The 16,632-nt window shown below is 41.5% G+C and overlaps 1 protein-coding gene across 3 annotated transcripts in view; it reads left to right on the forward strand.

Moving 5' to 3' along the window:
- The first annotated feature begins 11,042 nt into the window (after positions 1-11,042).
- Positions 11,043-16,632, forward strand: part of NEMP2 (nuclear envelope integral membrane protein 2) — a 27,226-nt gene continuing 21,636 nt past the window's right edge. For 2 of the 3 annotated variants that reach the window (XM_017500693.2, XM_017500695.2), the window contains exon 1: positions 11,043-11,247. In XM_017500693.2, coding sequence (XP_017356182.1) covers positions 11,148-11,247 — 100 coding nt within the window. In that variant the 5' untranslated portion in view covers positions 11,043-11,147. The other variant, XM_017500698.2, reaches the window with a different exon arrangement.

Raw genomic sequence — 16,632 nt, forward strand, 5'->3', positions numbered from 1 at the left:
CAATGTAAATGCTAAGTAAATAGTTGTTATATTGCATTGTTTAGGGAATAGCAAAAGAAAAAAGTCTGTATGTTTTCAGTATAGATGCAGCCATCTTTTCTTTTTTAAAAACGTATTTTCTGTCCGTGATTGAGTGAAGCCATGGATGCAGAACCCAGAGATGGAGGGGCTGACTGTGTATTTGTTGAATTATTTATACCTTCCACTTTCCATGGTCTCTTTTGAAACATTACTAATCTAGAAATTGTGATTTTGTTATAGAAACAGTGTAGAACAGATAGATTCTATTATGTCAGTTTTCTTCGTAAAACAAAATACTAGGAGCAGTTAGATTATAACTTTCTCACACTGGGTTGTGTTGTCTTTGACATTCCACTCCTATGACCACCAATAATATGCTAGAGAAATAGGGAGTGAAAGATCTGTATAAAAACTCTATAATATACTTGAATGTAGCCAGATAAGAAGGATAAAGAGACAACAGTATAGAAAAGAGTGGCTCTGGAGAACTAACTTAAAAAAAAAAAAAAAAAAAAAAAAAAAAAAAAGAAAGAGAAGGAGAGGGAAAGAGAGAGAGAACATAAAAGCAGAAGAACAAAAATCTGAGACACTGTTATATTTATCTCTGTTCCCCAACCTCCACCCACCCCTTTTTAAAAATATTTGAGTTCTTTCCAAAAACAAATGAAAGAAAATAGATTGAAGAATTTTCTGCATAGACTGTGATTGCTAGGGATATTCTAAAGTACATGATCAAGAACTGAAAGAAGGGACAATCCCGATGTCTTAACTGAATTGATGGACTACTGAATCATACATAAATCTCTTTCATTATCAAAAAATGATTAAGAAAGGCAGTAAGTAACTTAAATTAAAAGGATATCTCCTGTTTGTAGGTTTCCCTGAAATAAAATAATCTTTGAAATATAATTCATCTTCTCTTACTGCAAATCATCTTAAAAGAAATTACCCCAGTGCAGGATGAAAAAAGAGAACACTAGATTGTAGAGAATGGCTGATCAAAAAATTGTTTCCTAATCATGTGTTTGTTGCAAAGAAAACTTTGGCAGAGGCTCCTCGGAATCAAGTGAAATGGAGTGATGGGATTGGATGGTGTCAAGGCAACTAGGGTCCCAATGCTGGGAAATTTTATTTATAGTACGATCCTACCTAAACTTATTAACTGAAAATTGAATCTATTTCTTTTTTACTTTTTGTTTTATTTGTTTACTTATTTTTGAGACAGGGTCTTGCTCTGTTGCCCTGATTGGAGTGCAGTGGCATAATCATAGCTCACTGTGGTCTTGAACTCCTGGCTCAAGCTATATTCCCACGTCAACCTCCTGAGTTGCTAGGACTATAGGTGCATGCCACCACACCCAACTTTTTTTTTTTTTTTTTTTTTGAGACGGTGTTTCTCCATGTTAGCCAGGATAGTCTCCATCTTCTGACCCTGTGATCTGCCCGACTTGGTTTCCCAAAGTGCTGGGATTTTGGTAGACACACAGTATCACTATGGTGCCTAGGCTGGTCTTGAACTCCTGAGCTGAAGTGATCCTCCTGTGTTGGCCTCCCAAAGTGTAGGTATTATAGGGATGAACCACTACACTTGGATACTTTTTAAAAAAATAATAAATAACTGGTGACCAGTTTCCTGTATCTTAGTTACCTTAAATGCACTCTTAGATGCACTGTATTTGTTCAACTTTGTTTTTTCAGATTAGCCAATTACACCTTTTTCCATTAATACTATTTTACAGCCATCATTCAGTAATCACCCCTTTTGAGTATGTTTTCTCACCACTAATACAGTATAGTCAAAAGAATATTTGCTTCAGAATCATAAATGTAAATCCCAAAGCTATATATCAGACCTACTGAATAAGAATCTGAAGATGGGACTCTCACTCATACCAAAATTTGAGAACCACGACTTTAAAAAATTCCACATCTCTCAACTTATGGAAATTTAAAACATTTTTTTTTTTTTTTTTACCAAGAGCTTTAGCAATTTATTATAGAGGACATACTACCTATTTATTAATAAATTATATTTATTCAAATCCTTTCCAATATCATTTCTTTTTGTTGGAATAACCTATTTATCAGTGTTGATATGACTTACTAAAATTACTAAACTAGTATATGGCAAGCCAATTTCAAAATATTTTCTAAATGAAATACGATAAGAAAAGCATGATACAACAAATCAACTTCCATTTTTAGAGAAGTCTTAGATACTCTGTCTTTTCTCTTAATGTGCAAAATTCTAAAACTGGGGCTTTTTGAAAGAAAGAAATGATGACACATAGCCTCTGTAACCTTTATGGCATTGGCTGGTATTATTGCAATAATAGACTAAATTTTCTTTATGAAAGAACCTAAAGTAGTAGAACTTTGCCTATTTCCTTCTAGCTTACTTAATTAAATGTTCTACCCAAAAACTAAGTGAAAGCTCCTAAATAATTTCTCACATGAGCCCAATTTTACTTCTGATTCATAGCGACTGATTATAGCCCTATGACAGTTACAGAAAATTAATTAGTTATAAAAAGCAAGAACCCTAGAAATAAAAATGCAGAGGTTGAAAATTGAATTGTCATCTTTTTCACATCACATGGAAATAGTCTAAGGGAATTACAGAATCTGTGAGACTTATGGTTCCAAAATGGTAGGATATAAGCAAGCTGGCTTCAATATTTTCTACAGAACCCTCAAAACAAATATACAGCACCTAAGATTATCTGTTATATTTATCTCTGTTCCCCAACCTGCACCCACCCCTTTTTAAAAATATTTGAGTTTTTTCCAAAAACACATGAAATAGATTGAAGAATTTTCTGCATAGATTGTGACTGATTATCACCAGCAAAATTCCTGAACTCAAATATGAGGATGAGACAGTTCCTAAAGCCACAGAGAAGTGAAAAAATTACAAGCAGGTGGTAAGAGAATTGAACCTCAATATCTACAATGCACCTCTCCTCAATCTGCCTGTCACCAAGTGTGTGGTATTTCAGGCACTCCTGATGCTTTCCAGGGGTTGAGGTAGGCAAAGGACTCTTGACAGGGAACCCAAGATGATGAGAAAGCTGATTGTCCACCTCAGTCTCACTTTTTCAGTGTAGAAACTGACAGCCAGGGAGAAATATCCTTGAGAACAGCCAGAAATAGGGACAAAAAGGGAGAACACCATCCTACTTAAAAACTCTGCTGTGGGAGTTGGCCAAATGAGATATCAAATCAGAGTGACTGTTCAGCACCATGCTATAGGAGGTTTGTTCCACAGGTCCCGTGGGCACAAACTCCTAGCCAGCCTTTCCACGCTAGCAGGCTATCCCCTTTGGGACCTCCCTCATTTGGCACAGGTGGCACTCTGGTTATTTACTAGTACCAGGCAAACAGGGCTTAAGGCGCCATCCAGTGCTGAAAAGAAGATAGTAGCCTAGTTGGGGGAGGAGGGAAGAATGTCAACAGATAACTTACAAAGAATCTCTAAGCAAACATGTATAGTAAAAACCCAAACAAGCCAGATAGAGAACAATGGAATAAATAACTAATTCTTCAATACAAAGGCATAGATATAGATTCACAAGAAACTATGGCAAAAAAAAACCATGACCTCTCCAAACAAAGCAAAGAACCACTGACTAAACCTACAAAAACAGTGCTTTGTGAACTCTCTGAACAAGAATTCAAAATAGCAGTTTTAAGTAAACTTAGTGATCTCCAACACAGAATAGCAATTCAGAAATGTATCCGAGAAATTTAATAGAGATTAAAATAATTTTAAAAATCAAATAGAAATCTTGGAACTGAGAAATACATTTGCTAAACTGAAAAATTCATTAGAGCCTCTCACTAGCAGAATGGATTGAGCAGAAGAAAGAATCAGTGAGCCCAAAGACAGACTATTTAAAAAGACATAGCCAGAGGAAAAAAATGAAAAAAAAAAATGAAATGGGGAATCAGTGAGCCCAAAGATAGGCTATTTGAAAAGACATAGCCAGAGGGAAAGAAAATGAAATGGAAGAAGATCACCTACAAGATACAGAAAGTTACCTCAAAGACCAAATCTAAGGGCTGGGTGCAGTGGCTCACACCTGTAATCCCAGCATTTTAGGAAGCCAAGGTGGGCAGATTACTTGAAGCCAGAAGTTTGAGATGAGCCTGGCCAACATGGCAAAACCCTGTCTCTACCAAAAATACAAAACTCAGCGGGGTTGGTGGTACATTCCTGTAGTCCCAGCTACTAGCAGGGCTGAGGCAAAATAATTGCTGAACCCAGAAGGCAGAGGTTGCAGTGAGCCAAGATGTACCACTCCACTCAAGCCTGGGTAACAGAGCAAGACTCCATCTCAAAAACAAAAAACAAATCTGAGAATTATGTGTGTTCAAGAAAGAGTTGGGTAAGAGCAAGAGGTAGAAAGCTTATTCAGAGAAATAACAGAAAAATTTCCAAAACAGAAAGAGATAACTATCCAAGTATAGGAAGGTGAGAGAATAACAAACAGATTTGACCTTAGTAAGACTACTCCAGGCATATAATAATCAAACCCTCAAAGGGCAAAGACAAAGAGAGGATCCCAAAACAGCAAGAGAAAAGAAACAAATAATATACAAAGGAGCTCCAATTTGTCTGGCAACAGACTTCTTAACAAAACATACAGCCCAGGAGGAAAGGGGACATTTTCGAAGTGCTGTTAGAAAAAGAAAAAAACCTGCTATCCAAGAATACTGTATCCAGCAAAGCTATGTTTCAAATATGAAAAAGAGATAAAATCTTTCCCAGAAAAATGTTCACAGAATTCACCACCAGACCTATCTTACAAGAAATGTTAAAGGGAGTTCTTCAATCTGAGAGGTAAAAACACTAAGTTATACATACAAAATATTTGAAAGTTTAAAACCCACTGATAAAATTAAATATACTCACAACTTTAATATGAAGCCAAAAAGACAAATCTATGAAAAACAATAATAGTTACAGCAACCTGTTAAAAGATAGGCAATATAAAAATATGTAGACTGAGACAACATAAAGTCAAAATGTGGGGGGAATTAAAGTTTAGAGGGTATTGTCATATTTTCTTTCTTTATTTTTATTTTTTGTGATGTAGGTTGTCAACTCTTTAAAATAACTTGTAATATTTACAAAATATTTTTATAAAGCTCATAGTAACCATAACCTATAACAGATATGCTAAAAATTAAAAGCAATGATTAAAACATACTTCCAAAGAAAATCACAACCACAAAGAAAGACAGTAAGAAAGGAAGAGAGTGGAGGTTCCTCAAAAAACTAAAAATAGACCTACCATATGATACAGAAATTCCACTACTAGGTATATATCCAAAGAAAGGAAACTGGTATATCAAAGAGATGTTTGTACTCTCATGTTTATTGAAGCCCTATTCACAATAGACAAAACATGGAATCAACCCAAGTGTTCATCAATGAAATGAATAGATTAAAAAATGTGCTACATACACACAATTGAATACTATTCAGCCATACAAAAGAATTAAATCCTGTCATTTGCAGCAACACGAATGGAACTGGAGGCCATTATGTTAAACGAAATAAGCCAAGCACAGAAAAACAAATATTACATGTTCTCATTTATATGTGGGAGCTAAAAAAGTGGATTTCATGAAGATAAAGAGTAGGTTGGTGGTTATCAGAGGTAAGGGGAAGGTGGGACGGGATGAAGAGAGGTTGTCTTTTTTTTCCCCTTTCTGTTTTAGTTTGGAATGCTAGAGTGGATTAGTCACTTTAGACCATCATGAGACAGGTTAGTTTTACCATACTGTTGATGTGTTGCTGCCATGGTAATCCTGTACAGTGTAAGACGAACCACAAGTTCAGACATTTCTTGTATGTGCTTGGCTGAGGAGCCAATGAGGCAAAGCTAGCATCTGTGGAATTATGACTGAATGCCTCTAAGTCAGAATCCCACCCAGGTGGAACAATAAGGAAAAAGGTTTAATTGACTCACACAGTTCCACATGGCTGGGGTGCCTCAGGAAACTTATAATCAAGGGAGAAGGGGAAGCAAATATGTTCTCCTTAATATGATGGCAGAAAGGAGAAGTGCCAAGCAAAAGGGGAAAAATCCCCTTATAAAACCACCAGCTATCATGAGAAATCACTCACTATCACAAGCACAGCAGCATGGGGATAATCACCCCCATGATTAAATTACCTCGCAGTGGGTCCCTCCCATGACATGTACGGATTATGGGAACTGCAATTCAAGAAGAAATTTGGGTGCGGACACAGCCAAACCATATCATTCACCCTAGCCCCTCCCAAATCTCATGTCCTCACATTTCAAAACACAATCATGCCCTTCCAATAGCCCCATTCCAGCATTAACTCAGAAGTCCAAGTCTAAAGTGGCTTTGCAGGGTACAGCCTTCCTCCTGGCTGCTTTCACAGGTTGGCATTGAGTGTCTGCCACTTTTCCAGGTACACAGTGCAAGATGTCAGTGGATCTACCATTCTGGGGTCTGGGGTAAGGTGGCCCTCTTCTCACAACTCTACTAGGCAGTGTCCCAGTGGGGACTGTGTGTGGGGGCTCCAGCCCTGTATTGCCCTAGCAGAGGTTCTCCATGAGGGCTCCATACCTGCGCAAACTTCTACAGAAGTTCCCAAACCTCAATATTTTTTTTTAATTAATTTATTTATGTTTATTATACTTCAGGTTCTGGAGTACATGTGCAGATCATGCAGGCTTGTTGCATAGGTACACACATGGCGATGTGGTTTGCTGCCTCCATCCCCCCATCACCTACATCTGGCATTTCTCCCCATATTATCCCTTCCCGACCTCCCTACCCCTGCTGTCTCTCCCTTGCCCCCCCTGCCGGAACAGACCCCAGTGTGTGATGCTCCCCTCCCTGAATCCATGTGTTCTCATTGTTCAACATCCCTCTATAAGTGAGAACATGTGGTGTTTGATTTTCTGTTCTTGTGTCAGTTTGCTGAGAATGATGATTTCCAGATTCATCCATGTCCCTACAAAGGATACAAACTCATCGTTTTTTGTGGCTCCACAGTAGTCCATGGTGTATATGTGCCACATTTTCCTTGTCCAGTCTATTGTTGATGGGCATTTGGGTTGGTTCCAGGTCTTTGCTATTGTAAACAGTGCCGCTATCAACATATGTGTGCATGTGTCTTTATAATAGAGTGATTTATAATCCTTTGGGTATATACCCAGTAATAGGATTGCTGGGTCAAATGGAATTTCTGTTTCTAGGTCCTTGAGGAAGTACCACACTGTCTTCCACATTGGTTGAATTAATTTACACTCCCACCAACAGCGTAAAAGTGTTCCTATTTTTCCACATCCTCTCCAGCATGTTGTCTCCACATTTTTAAATGATAGCCATTCTAACCTCAGTTCTTCACTTCTGTGTACCTGCAGGCTCAATGCCATGTGGAAGCTGCCAAGGCTCAGGGCTTGCGCCCTCTAAAGCAATGGCCTGAACTGTATGTTGTCCCCTTTTTAGCCAACGCTGGAGTTATAGCAGTTGGGACAACAGAGTACCATGTCCCAAGGGTGCATAGAACAGCGGTGAGAGGGCCTTAGGTGCAGCCCAGGATACCATTTTTCCCTCTTAGGCCTCTGAGCTCGTGATTGGAGGGGCTGCCTAGAAAGTCTCTGACATGCTCTGGAGACATTTTCCCCATTGTTTTGTTGATTAACATTCGGCTCCTCTTTACTTCTGCAAATTTCTGCAGCTGGCTTGAATTTCTCTCCATTAAAATAGGTTTTTCTTTTCTATCACATCATCAGGCTACAAATTTTCCAAACTTTTACACTCTGCTTCCTCTTGAGCATTTTGCTGCTTAGAAGTTTCTCCTCCCAGGACCAGGTGCAGAGACTCACGCCTATAATTCCAGCACTTTCGGAGGACAAGGAGGGTGGATCACGAGGTCAGGAGTTCAAGACCAGCCTGACCAACATGGTGAAACTCTGTCTCTACTAAAAATACAAAAATTAGCTGGATGTGGTGGCACACGCCTAGAATCCCAGCTACTCAGGAGGCTGAGGTAGAAGAATAGCTTGAACCCAGGAGGCAGAGGCTACAGTGAGCTGAGATCGTGCCACTGCACTCCAGCCTGGGCAACAAAGCAAGACTCTGTCAAAAAAAAAAAAAAGAAATTTCTTCTACCAGGTACCCTAAGTCATCTCTTTCAAGTTCAAAGTTCCATAGAACCCATAATTTATAAAGGAAAGAGGTTTAATTAACTCACAGTTCTGCATGGCTGGGGAGGCATCAGGAAACTTACAGTCATGGTGAAGGGGCAGCAAACATGTTCTTCACAAGGCGGCAGGAGAGAGAAGTGCTGAGCAAAGGGGAAAAAGCCCCTTATAAAACCAATAGATTTAATGAGAACTCACTATCATGAGAACAGCATGAGAGTAACTACCCCATGATTCAATTACGTCCCACTGGGTCCCTTCCATGATAAGGGGATTATGGGAACTACAATTCAAATGAAATTTGGGTGGGGACACAGCCAAACCATATCACCCTATATTCAAATTCACTGGTTCTTTCCAGTCTACTGATAAGCTCATTGAAAGAATTCTTTATTTCTGATGAGGTGTTTTTAATTTCTAGCCTTCCATTTCAGTTTCTAAATCATTTTCCCCTTTCTGTTGAAATTCTCTATATATATTCATGCATGTTGTTCACTTTTTTCACTAGCTTTTTAAGCATATTAATTATAGCCCAATATATGAGTCATTTCTGAATCTGGTTCTGTTTTACCTCTTTTTTCTCCTCTCTGCTTTTTTGGGTGTCTTTTTTCATCAAATGATGGATATCATACACAGTTGAATAGTAAAGACTGAGATAAATAATATTAATGTCCAAAAATAAACATGCTGCTTCTGTCCAGTCAGTAATGTGGGTGGTTGAGTCAATCTGGTCAGAAGTTGTGCTGAATTTGGGTTTTATTGTTGCTATTATTGCCCTCACTGTACCACAGGCTTTATTAAATTTCCTCTAGCAGGGGGCTGCTATTGCACTGTCTTAATATGGAGGCTAGAGTGCTGGGGAGTTTTTCTCAGTGCCCTTCACTTAGCTTTTAGCAGTGCTTGCATGCCTGTGTTACAGAGAGTTCTCTCCCCACACTCTTTTTCCTCCTCACTAGGTGACTGGTGTTGTTTGTCTCTGGTGCTTGGCTTGCAGTGGGGAAAAGGGGTTTTTCACACTCCTAGCCCTGCCTTGGTTTTAGGCAAGCCCTGTGCACCTGAGCCTTAGATGTGGGGGTTTCTCAGTACTCCTGACACTTCCCCATTGTGGCCAAATCCTTCCTTTACGTGTGGTGGGTCTTGAGTGAGAGAGGGTTTCCCAGTAGTAGCCAACTTCAACTTTCTGTTGGTTCAGGACACTGAGCCCTAGTGTTTCCTGCTCCTGCTGCTCCCCAGAGGGCAGAAGGTTTGTGCTCCTATCTCTTCTCCAGAAGCAGGGAGTCTTTGCCAGGACCCTGCTGGTGGTAATGCTTCCTGCCCTTACCCCAGTGGATAAGGTTTTCATCTGGGAGAAAGGTTTGGAGAGGTTAAGTGGAATTTCATGATTGTCCTCCAGTGACAGAACGTCACCTCCTAATATTCTTGTCATCTCCGGAAAAATATTTATTGCTCATGGAGAGAAATGCAGTGTTTCAATATAGCTTCTTTACAGATATTTACTAAGGATCTGTGATATAAATAGCACTTTAAATATTTAGTAAATTACTGCCTGCTTTTGTTTCTCTACCAGATACATCTGCAGGAAAATACATTGATCATTCAACAATCCACCTGTTTCTTTTAGCTGCTTTCCACAGTGCCATCCAAAATTAAACCAAATCAAAATGAAGGTGGTTAGGTAAAAAAACTGTCTTGCAAAGAGCCAAGTGCACACCTCACCTGGGACTATAGGAAGGAATTGGATCAGGGGCTCTGCTGGGACTATAGGAAGGAATTTGATCAGGGTCTCTGCTGTTTCTCTAAAGATAAGCTTCACCCAAATAAAGATGGTTTATTTTTAAAAATCATCCCTCTGAAGAGTCCCTTACAAGGAAATTTCTCAACTTTTTAAAAGCCATACAAGATGTACACATGATCCCAAGCGCTTAAGGGCAGTTGGTTAAACCTTCCTTTGAGGGCAAGCAAGGCCTCGTCTATCCTACTCAGAGTTTTAGGAAAAATGAAGCTTATCTATTTTTAAAAGGATAATTTATGTTACTTTGGGTTCTCTAAGATATCTCAGCAAAAGACCAGAATTAGAGAAGACTGTCCTAGTTAAGCATGGAATACGGAATCAAATTAATGGGTTCCATGGCCTGTGGAGGGAATGTTCTTTGAAATATATATATTACTATATCTCCTAATTATCAGTATTAAGACCGTTCAAGTTATACATTAATTTAAAAATATATTACATTAAAAAACTTTTTTTTAAACATAAGCGAACTTTAAAACCTTAAAGGAACATTTTACAGCCCCTTTGTACTCTGAAATGTGGTGTCCGAGATTAGACATACAAGTCAGTGTTAAGCGGCCACATTTCCAATTTGTTATTGCTTGTTACCAAATGAAAGTAAAAAGGAAAACAGAGAGGTAAAATGAAGAAACTGGCTTTTATGCACTTATTCACAAAAAGGGCGTTTGCCGAAGGACCTTCCCATTCACAGGCTGTCACTCACAGGCGCTCGGAGAACTCAGCCTCCAAATCCGGCAGGTTACAGGTCAGCCAAGTTTTAAGAAATACTCCAGGAGAGCGACCCCTTCCTCTCTGCAACTCCCACCCCTGCGCCGAGCGCGGCGGCACGCTGCCGAGAGGCCCCCGGCGGAAGATGAGGCCCTGGACGCCCCGCGGGGTCGGGAGGCCGGGAGCGTGCCCCCCAGATCGCGCCACCGAAATCTCCTCCGGCCTGGGCAAGCCGAGCCCCGAAGCTGCGGGTGGCGGCAGGAGCAACTGACCAGACTCTCCCCCCGCCCCGGGGAGGCGGGGTCTCCGCCTTTCCCGCGTTCGGGCCTCACCGCCCCCTCCGCCTTCTCTGAGGCTCCGCGCCACTTCCGCTCCTTAAGGCCGAACCGACCCCTTAGGGCTCGGGTCGCGCGGAGCTGACCCCTAGCGAAATGCGGTCGCGCCAGGGGCGGTGGTGGCTGCTGCTCTGGCTGCCGCCCCTGGCCACACTGCCCGTGCGCGGTGAGGCGGCGACGGCGGCGGCGTTGTCAGGTAACCCGGCCCCGGCGGCGGCGCGCGCGTGCTCGCTCCCCGGCTTCGCGGCCTCCCCGAGGGCGCGCTCTCTGGTCTGGGCGGCGCCGCGAGGCCCCGGGAGCCGGGCGGGGCGCTCTCTTCTCGCTTCGGGGTCACCTCGCGGACGCGGCCCACACCCGGGCAGGCCCCGCCCGCCCTTCTGCCTTCTTGGACCTCTTTGGTCTCTCTCCTGGCAGTTGGACATTTTGTATTTTAGGACTAGAAGCAACCGCGCAATCCAGTCGCCCAGTTCTCTCGTTTACAGAAGCAGCCGAAACTCAGAGAGGTTTTGGTTTGCCCCAGATCACACAGCTTGTCACGAGCACAGCTGACCCTAGTCTCCAGACTGTCAGCACACGGCCTTTTGTACAGTACATCAATGCTTGTTGAAATCCTTGTTATTTCACTATGTAGTATTCCTTTGGTCGCAAGAGTAGAGAAGGTAAGAGCTTCAGCTTCAGAATCCGACGAAATTTTCCTGCCCCTGACTGGCTGTTGTGACCCTGAGCGAGTAACGTAACTGGTCGCACGTGAGCCGCAGATAACGCGGCCTCGCAAGGTTCTGTGGTGTTTGTGTGCACAATGCCTGGCGCACAGGAAGCAGGAACTGGTAGGCGCTGCTGGCGTTAGGGGCTTGCCACGGAGTGGGCTCAGGATCCTGGCACACTGGGGAAGGATCTGGAAGGACACCTGGGGAAGTCGTAAACCTGGAGTTCCAACTCCGGACCTGCTGCTAACTTACATGAGCTTCACAATTTTTCTTTTTTTTCCCTCATAAAATCTTTTAAAAGATTTCCTGGATGCACTCTCTACCAACTTCCCTTCACTGCTTTGGCCACCCTGGTTGCAAGGGAGGCTGCCAGGTGTATTCTTCTAGCTGGGCATGGACCTCCCTCCCGTTACACCGCCGTTTTTTTAGCTAAGGATGAGTAAGAGACTGGATGTTGATGAGGTCATTGTCATATTCTGCCACAGCTACCAACTGAGGGAATCTTGCAGTGAGTTACATGTTGGGGAACTGTTGGATACCAGTTTTCATTGAACAGACATTTGTTGAGGGTTCATTATGTGCTAGGCAGTGTTATAAGTGCTTTAAGTGCAGTATCGATCATATTTAATACCCATAGAAGCCCTATGGGGGAAGGTACCATTTTATTACCATTTTGTAGATGAGAACAAAACCTTGGTAGTAAGAAATACAATTAAAAAAATAAAACACAAATCTGTCTAAGCAGGAAGGTTTCTGGGCATGGCAGCAGGGAGAAAATTAGAAGTAGCCTTAGACCAGCACCCAGTCATTACCTTCAGCCACAACTGTGGTATAACCTTGGTCCACGCACAGAGTCGTTATGGACCATAGTTTTCTCATGAGTAAAATGAAGATGTTTTTACTGAAGAGTTTCCAACATTTTCTTCACCTCAATGAACCTGGTGTTTTTAAAATTTTTATGTTACCTCATTTAGTATAATAGTAACAGCCTGCTTCTGTTTTGTTAATCAAAGACATACATAAATGCTTATTGGAGCTTCTGTTCTGAGACATGCAGGATGCCCACTGAGTTGATTAAAACTAGTCCACAGCTAAGAAGAAAGGCAACTTCGGTGGCCTTACAGGGAGGCCTGCCATTCCAACAGCCTTTCCAATAGGTACTGAAGAACCCAGCATCCTGTAGTTTGCCAGTGACACTGTGTTGGAAGCTCTGGATTAGACGAGGCCTAAGAACTATTGCTGCTCTTTAAAAGTGGTTTCGTGAGGACCCTGAGAGGAAAGAGCTGGTACTTCCTTTAAGGGAGAGGCTTGGATTAGGTGATACTTAAGGTGCCTTCCTGTTCTAACATTTTGTCTTGAATAACACACCCTTCAATGGAATGAAGAACATTCAGACCAACACCAGCTTTCTGTCACTCTATTTGGAGAAAAGTCAGAGACAGTTGACACAGGAGGAGCAGGTAGTTGTCTGACTGAGAGCAAGAGAAATGTCAAACCAAGAGTTTCCCATAATTTGCAGCCAGTTAGTGAGATCTCTAAAAACCATGTGTTGTCCTGAGATGAAGTTCAGGCCGTGGCAGTGGCTCCCCAGGCTTAAACTATGGTAGCAGTCCATTTGAAACCACAACTTTCAAATTCATCTGTGAAGAAAGATCTGGGCTTGAAGTTAAAGACTTGAGTGTACATTAGTATGTACTAATTCCAGTTTCATTCTCACATGCTTGAAGAAATAAAAAGATTAATTTTCAGGTTTTAAAAAACTGAGGTTAAGAGAATAGTTATGTTTATCACTTTGGTGCCTCATGTTAATGCCTTTGAAAAGGTGAATTTATAAAAAACAAATACTAAGAAAAATCCTGACTCCATTTGACTTCTCACAAATTAAAACTTGTTGGTTTTTTGCTTTTTGTGTTTCCTGCTCTTCTCACTCCCCTTCCTTGTGCCCAAAGAAAAGCAATTATAGGGCAAATGGAGACATTTGTCATATAATGTAATAACTATTTATATTATGATTCCATTCCAGTTTCATCTGAAGATAGGTTTTTTTTCCCCATATGAGGGGGCCATGTCAGTTTTCAGGAGGAACATTGGTGAAATATTTCTATGTTGGGAGTTAGGTTCTGCTAAGATTTGAGGTGTATGTGTGTTTTATTTTTAGCATATTCTGTAAGTAGGTTTAAGCACTACCTGCCCTTTTCTGATGTTTTGACTGAGGATTTTTTTTTTTAACTGTATATATGACTCAACTCTTTAACTTAAATATATACTTACATTAAGGAACACTGATGACAAAAATACTACAAAGGAAATAATTGAGCTTATAATTAAAGTAGGTGACATGCAGCTGTCCTTTTTATACTAGATACGTAGTTCTAAAATTAGATTAATTGAATATTTATAAATCAACTGGGATTTAAAGTAAGCTAAGGAATGTGTCTCATTGGTTAAGGGAACCCTGACTTTCTGAACCATTTGGTAATATAAATAATTATTGCCTCCTGTAGCATTTTAGTGGTTTGGGCACAACTGTCCAGAAATATACTGTTCTCTAGAAGTCAGGTTAATTGAAAGGATAAGGGAGCCTGCTGAGGATGGCAAGAAGTGAAGAACAATTATACCCTGCCAGGCTTAGAAACCTGTCTTTCCATAGTCAGGGTGGCATTCAGGGTTGATCCCCCAGATACTCCTCTGTCCTTGGGGGATGCAGGCCTCGGATAGGCTACAATTCCAGATCTTTCTCCCAATCTGATTCAGGCTTGAGAGAAAGGATTATAGGTTATGGAGCACCTAGGTTATGGAGCACCTTCCAGGGTAGGGACATATTAAATACTTCAGCCTCAAGTAGAAGTAGTAGCTTTCCTTAGGCAGGTATTGTTCCTTTTTGACCAAATGAATGATTATTGTTAGTTTTTTAAATAAATTCCTAGAAACTCTGTTTCATTTCCTGGATTGCACTGTAAGGGTATTGTTGTTGTTGTTCTAATTTTTAAATTTTTATTTATTTATTTATTTTTGAGACTGGATTATGAGACTGGCTAATTTTTGTATTTTTGGTAGAGACAGGGTTTCACCATGTTGCTCAGGCTGGTCTCAAATTCCTGGCCTCAAGTGATCCTCCTGCCTTGGCCTCCCAAAGTGTAGGGATTACAGGCGTGAGCCACAGCACCAGCCTGTTGTTGTTTTGATATGTTTGAGTTTGCCCGCATTTGCTACCAAGAGGTTCTATCCGATTAGAATTAACCAGCAATAACTGGGGCCTCATGAATAAGTGAAACCCACAGAGATGTAGGCAACTTCATAGCATTCAATGTCAGGGCGTAATCAGCGATAGAGTTCAAATAAGCAGTCAGACTGGCTCCGTTTCCTATTTCCCACCCTCAGTTGGATAAGGAGATTGAAACTGAACAGGGAAATGTCTGTAGAATAAGATTGCTAAAGGGAAGAGAGACCTAAGAAATATATAGCCTTTATAATCAATCTAAAGCTGGAAGATCTGTTCTCTCCAGGAAGGCTGTGGGCCAGCTGTGACAACAGTCTTGTAACAATCACTGTCTTTTGCCTAGTTAAGTTGGCCCATGGCTTACTGAACTGACTTGAAGCTAGGCTTGCGGCTTCTTATGGCTGAATTTCCAGTCCCTTATTTAGGAATGCCTGTGTGGGTTGATTGAAATTTATTCACCTCAGGAGAGAGGTGATAAGAAAGAAGGGCAGCCAGAGGACACCATGAAGCACTGACACCTTGTCTGCATAATCTCATGGATTATGTACATTCCACATCAGCTTCATCTCAAAAGCCAGAGGCCACTCTGGAGAATTCGAGGGAACACACTGTTTACAACATGCTTTTACTAGTGCGTCTGTAGGTATGAATAGTCAGGACAACCTCCTTTCTTCCATGCTGTCCTAATCTGGTTGAAGACTGAAGGAAAATGCAGAACAAGTTTTCCTCTAACTGGCAGATCCCTTACACAGAATACACTGAGGTATCATATATGAGCCAAATACAAACAAGCTTAATGCCACCTCTTCTTTCTGCCCTCCTTTATTCAGTGAGGGGCAAGAAGATGGTCCCCAACCCAGGGGATGTTAAGGGTTTTTGCACTCAACCCTGTAGCTATGGATATGTTGACCATGGTGTAGGATAAGGGGGAATTGCAGCCTGTAGCTTCCAGACTGACCCTCATGCTTTATGGGTTCTGTAGAGGGGATGGCAGTGGCACAGGCTGGCAAGGACACCCTGCTATGTCAGGTGGTTTCAAGGGAAGGTCAGAGTGCACCTCCTTTTGTGGTGCTAACTAGCTCTGGCCAGGCTCTTACAAAGATTGGCTGGACTTCCACTGGTGGGCCACACATGCCCAAATAACCGTCTAGTCCTCTTGAATCACAAGCTACACACAAAAGACAAATATTTAAGTGCTGGGGTTACAGTAATAAACATGCAATGTCCCTTATTTCATGGAAAGACAGAGTATAAGCTAATAAATACATACGTAATATGAAGAAAGAATAAAGCAGGTGGAAGTGGTTGGAGTGTGTTTGTTTAGATAGTGGGATCAAAGAAGGCCTTTCTGAGAAGGTAGTGTTTGATAGAGTACATCAATTATTGGAAGGCATGAGCTTTGCCAAGATCTGGGAGAAGAAGATTGCAGACTGAGGAAACTTGAGGTAGGGTGGGCGGGCATCTTGAGGATAGGAGGGCCAGGAGTGGCTGCAGCAGCTGGGCTGGGAGGAAAGTAGAGGAGAGAAGGTCATAGAAGCACTCAAGTCCTTGGAAGGGAGGGGGATTTTATTAATGGAGTAAAGGGAAGCCATTGGAGAGTTTGTTGTTTTTTTTTTGAGTCGGAGTCTGGCTCTGTCACCCATGCTAGAGTGCA

The sequence above is a fragment of the Cebus imitator genome, unplaced genomic scaffold, assembly GCF_001604975.1.
Source record: "Cebus imitator isolate Cc_AM_T3 unplaced genomic scaffold, Cebus_imitator-1.0 Scaffold268, whole genome shotgun sequence".
NCBI lineage: Eukaryota > Metazoa > Chordata > Mammalia > Primates > Cebidae > Cebus > Cebus imitator.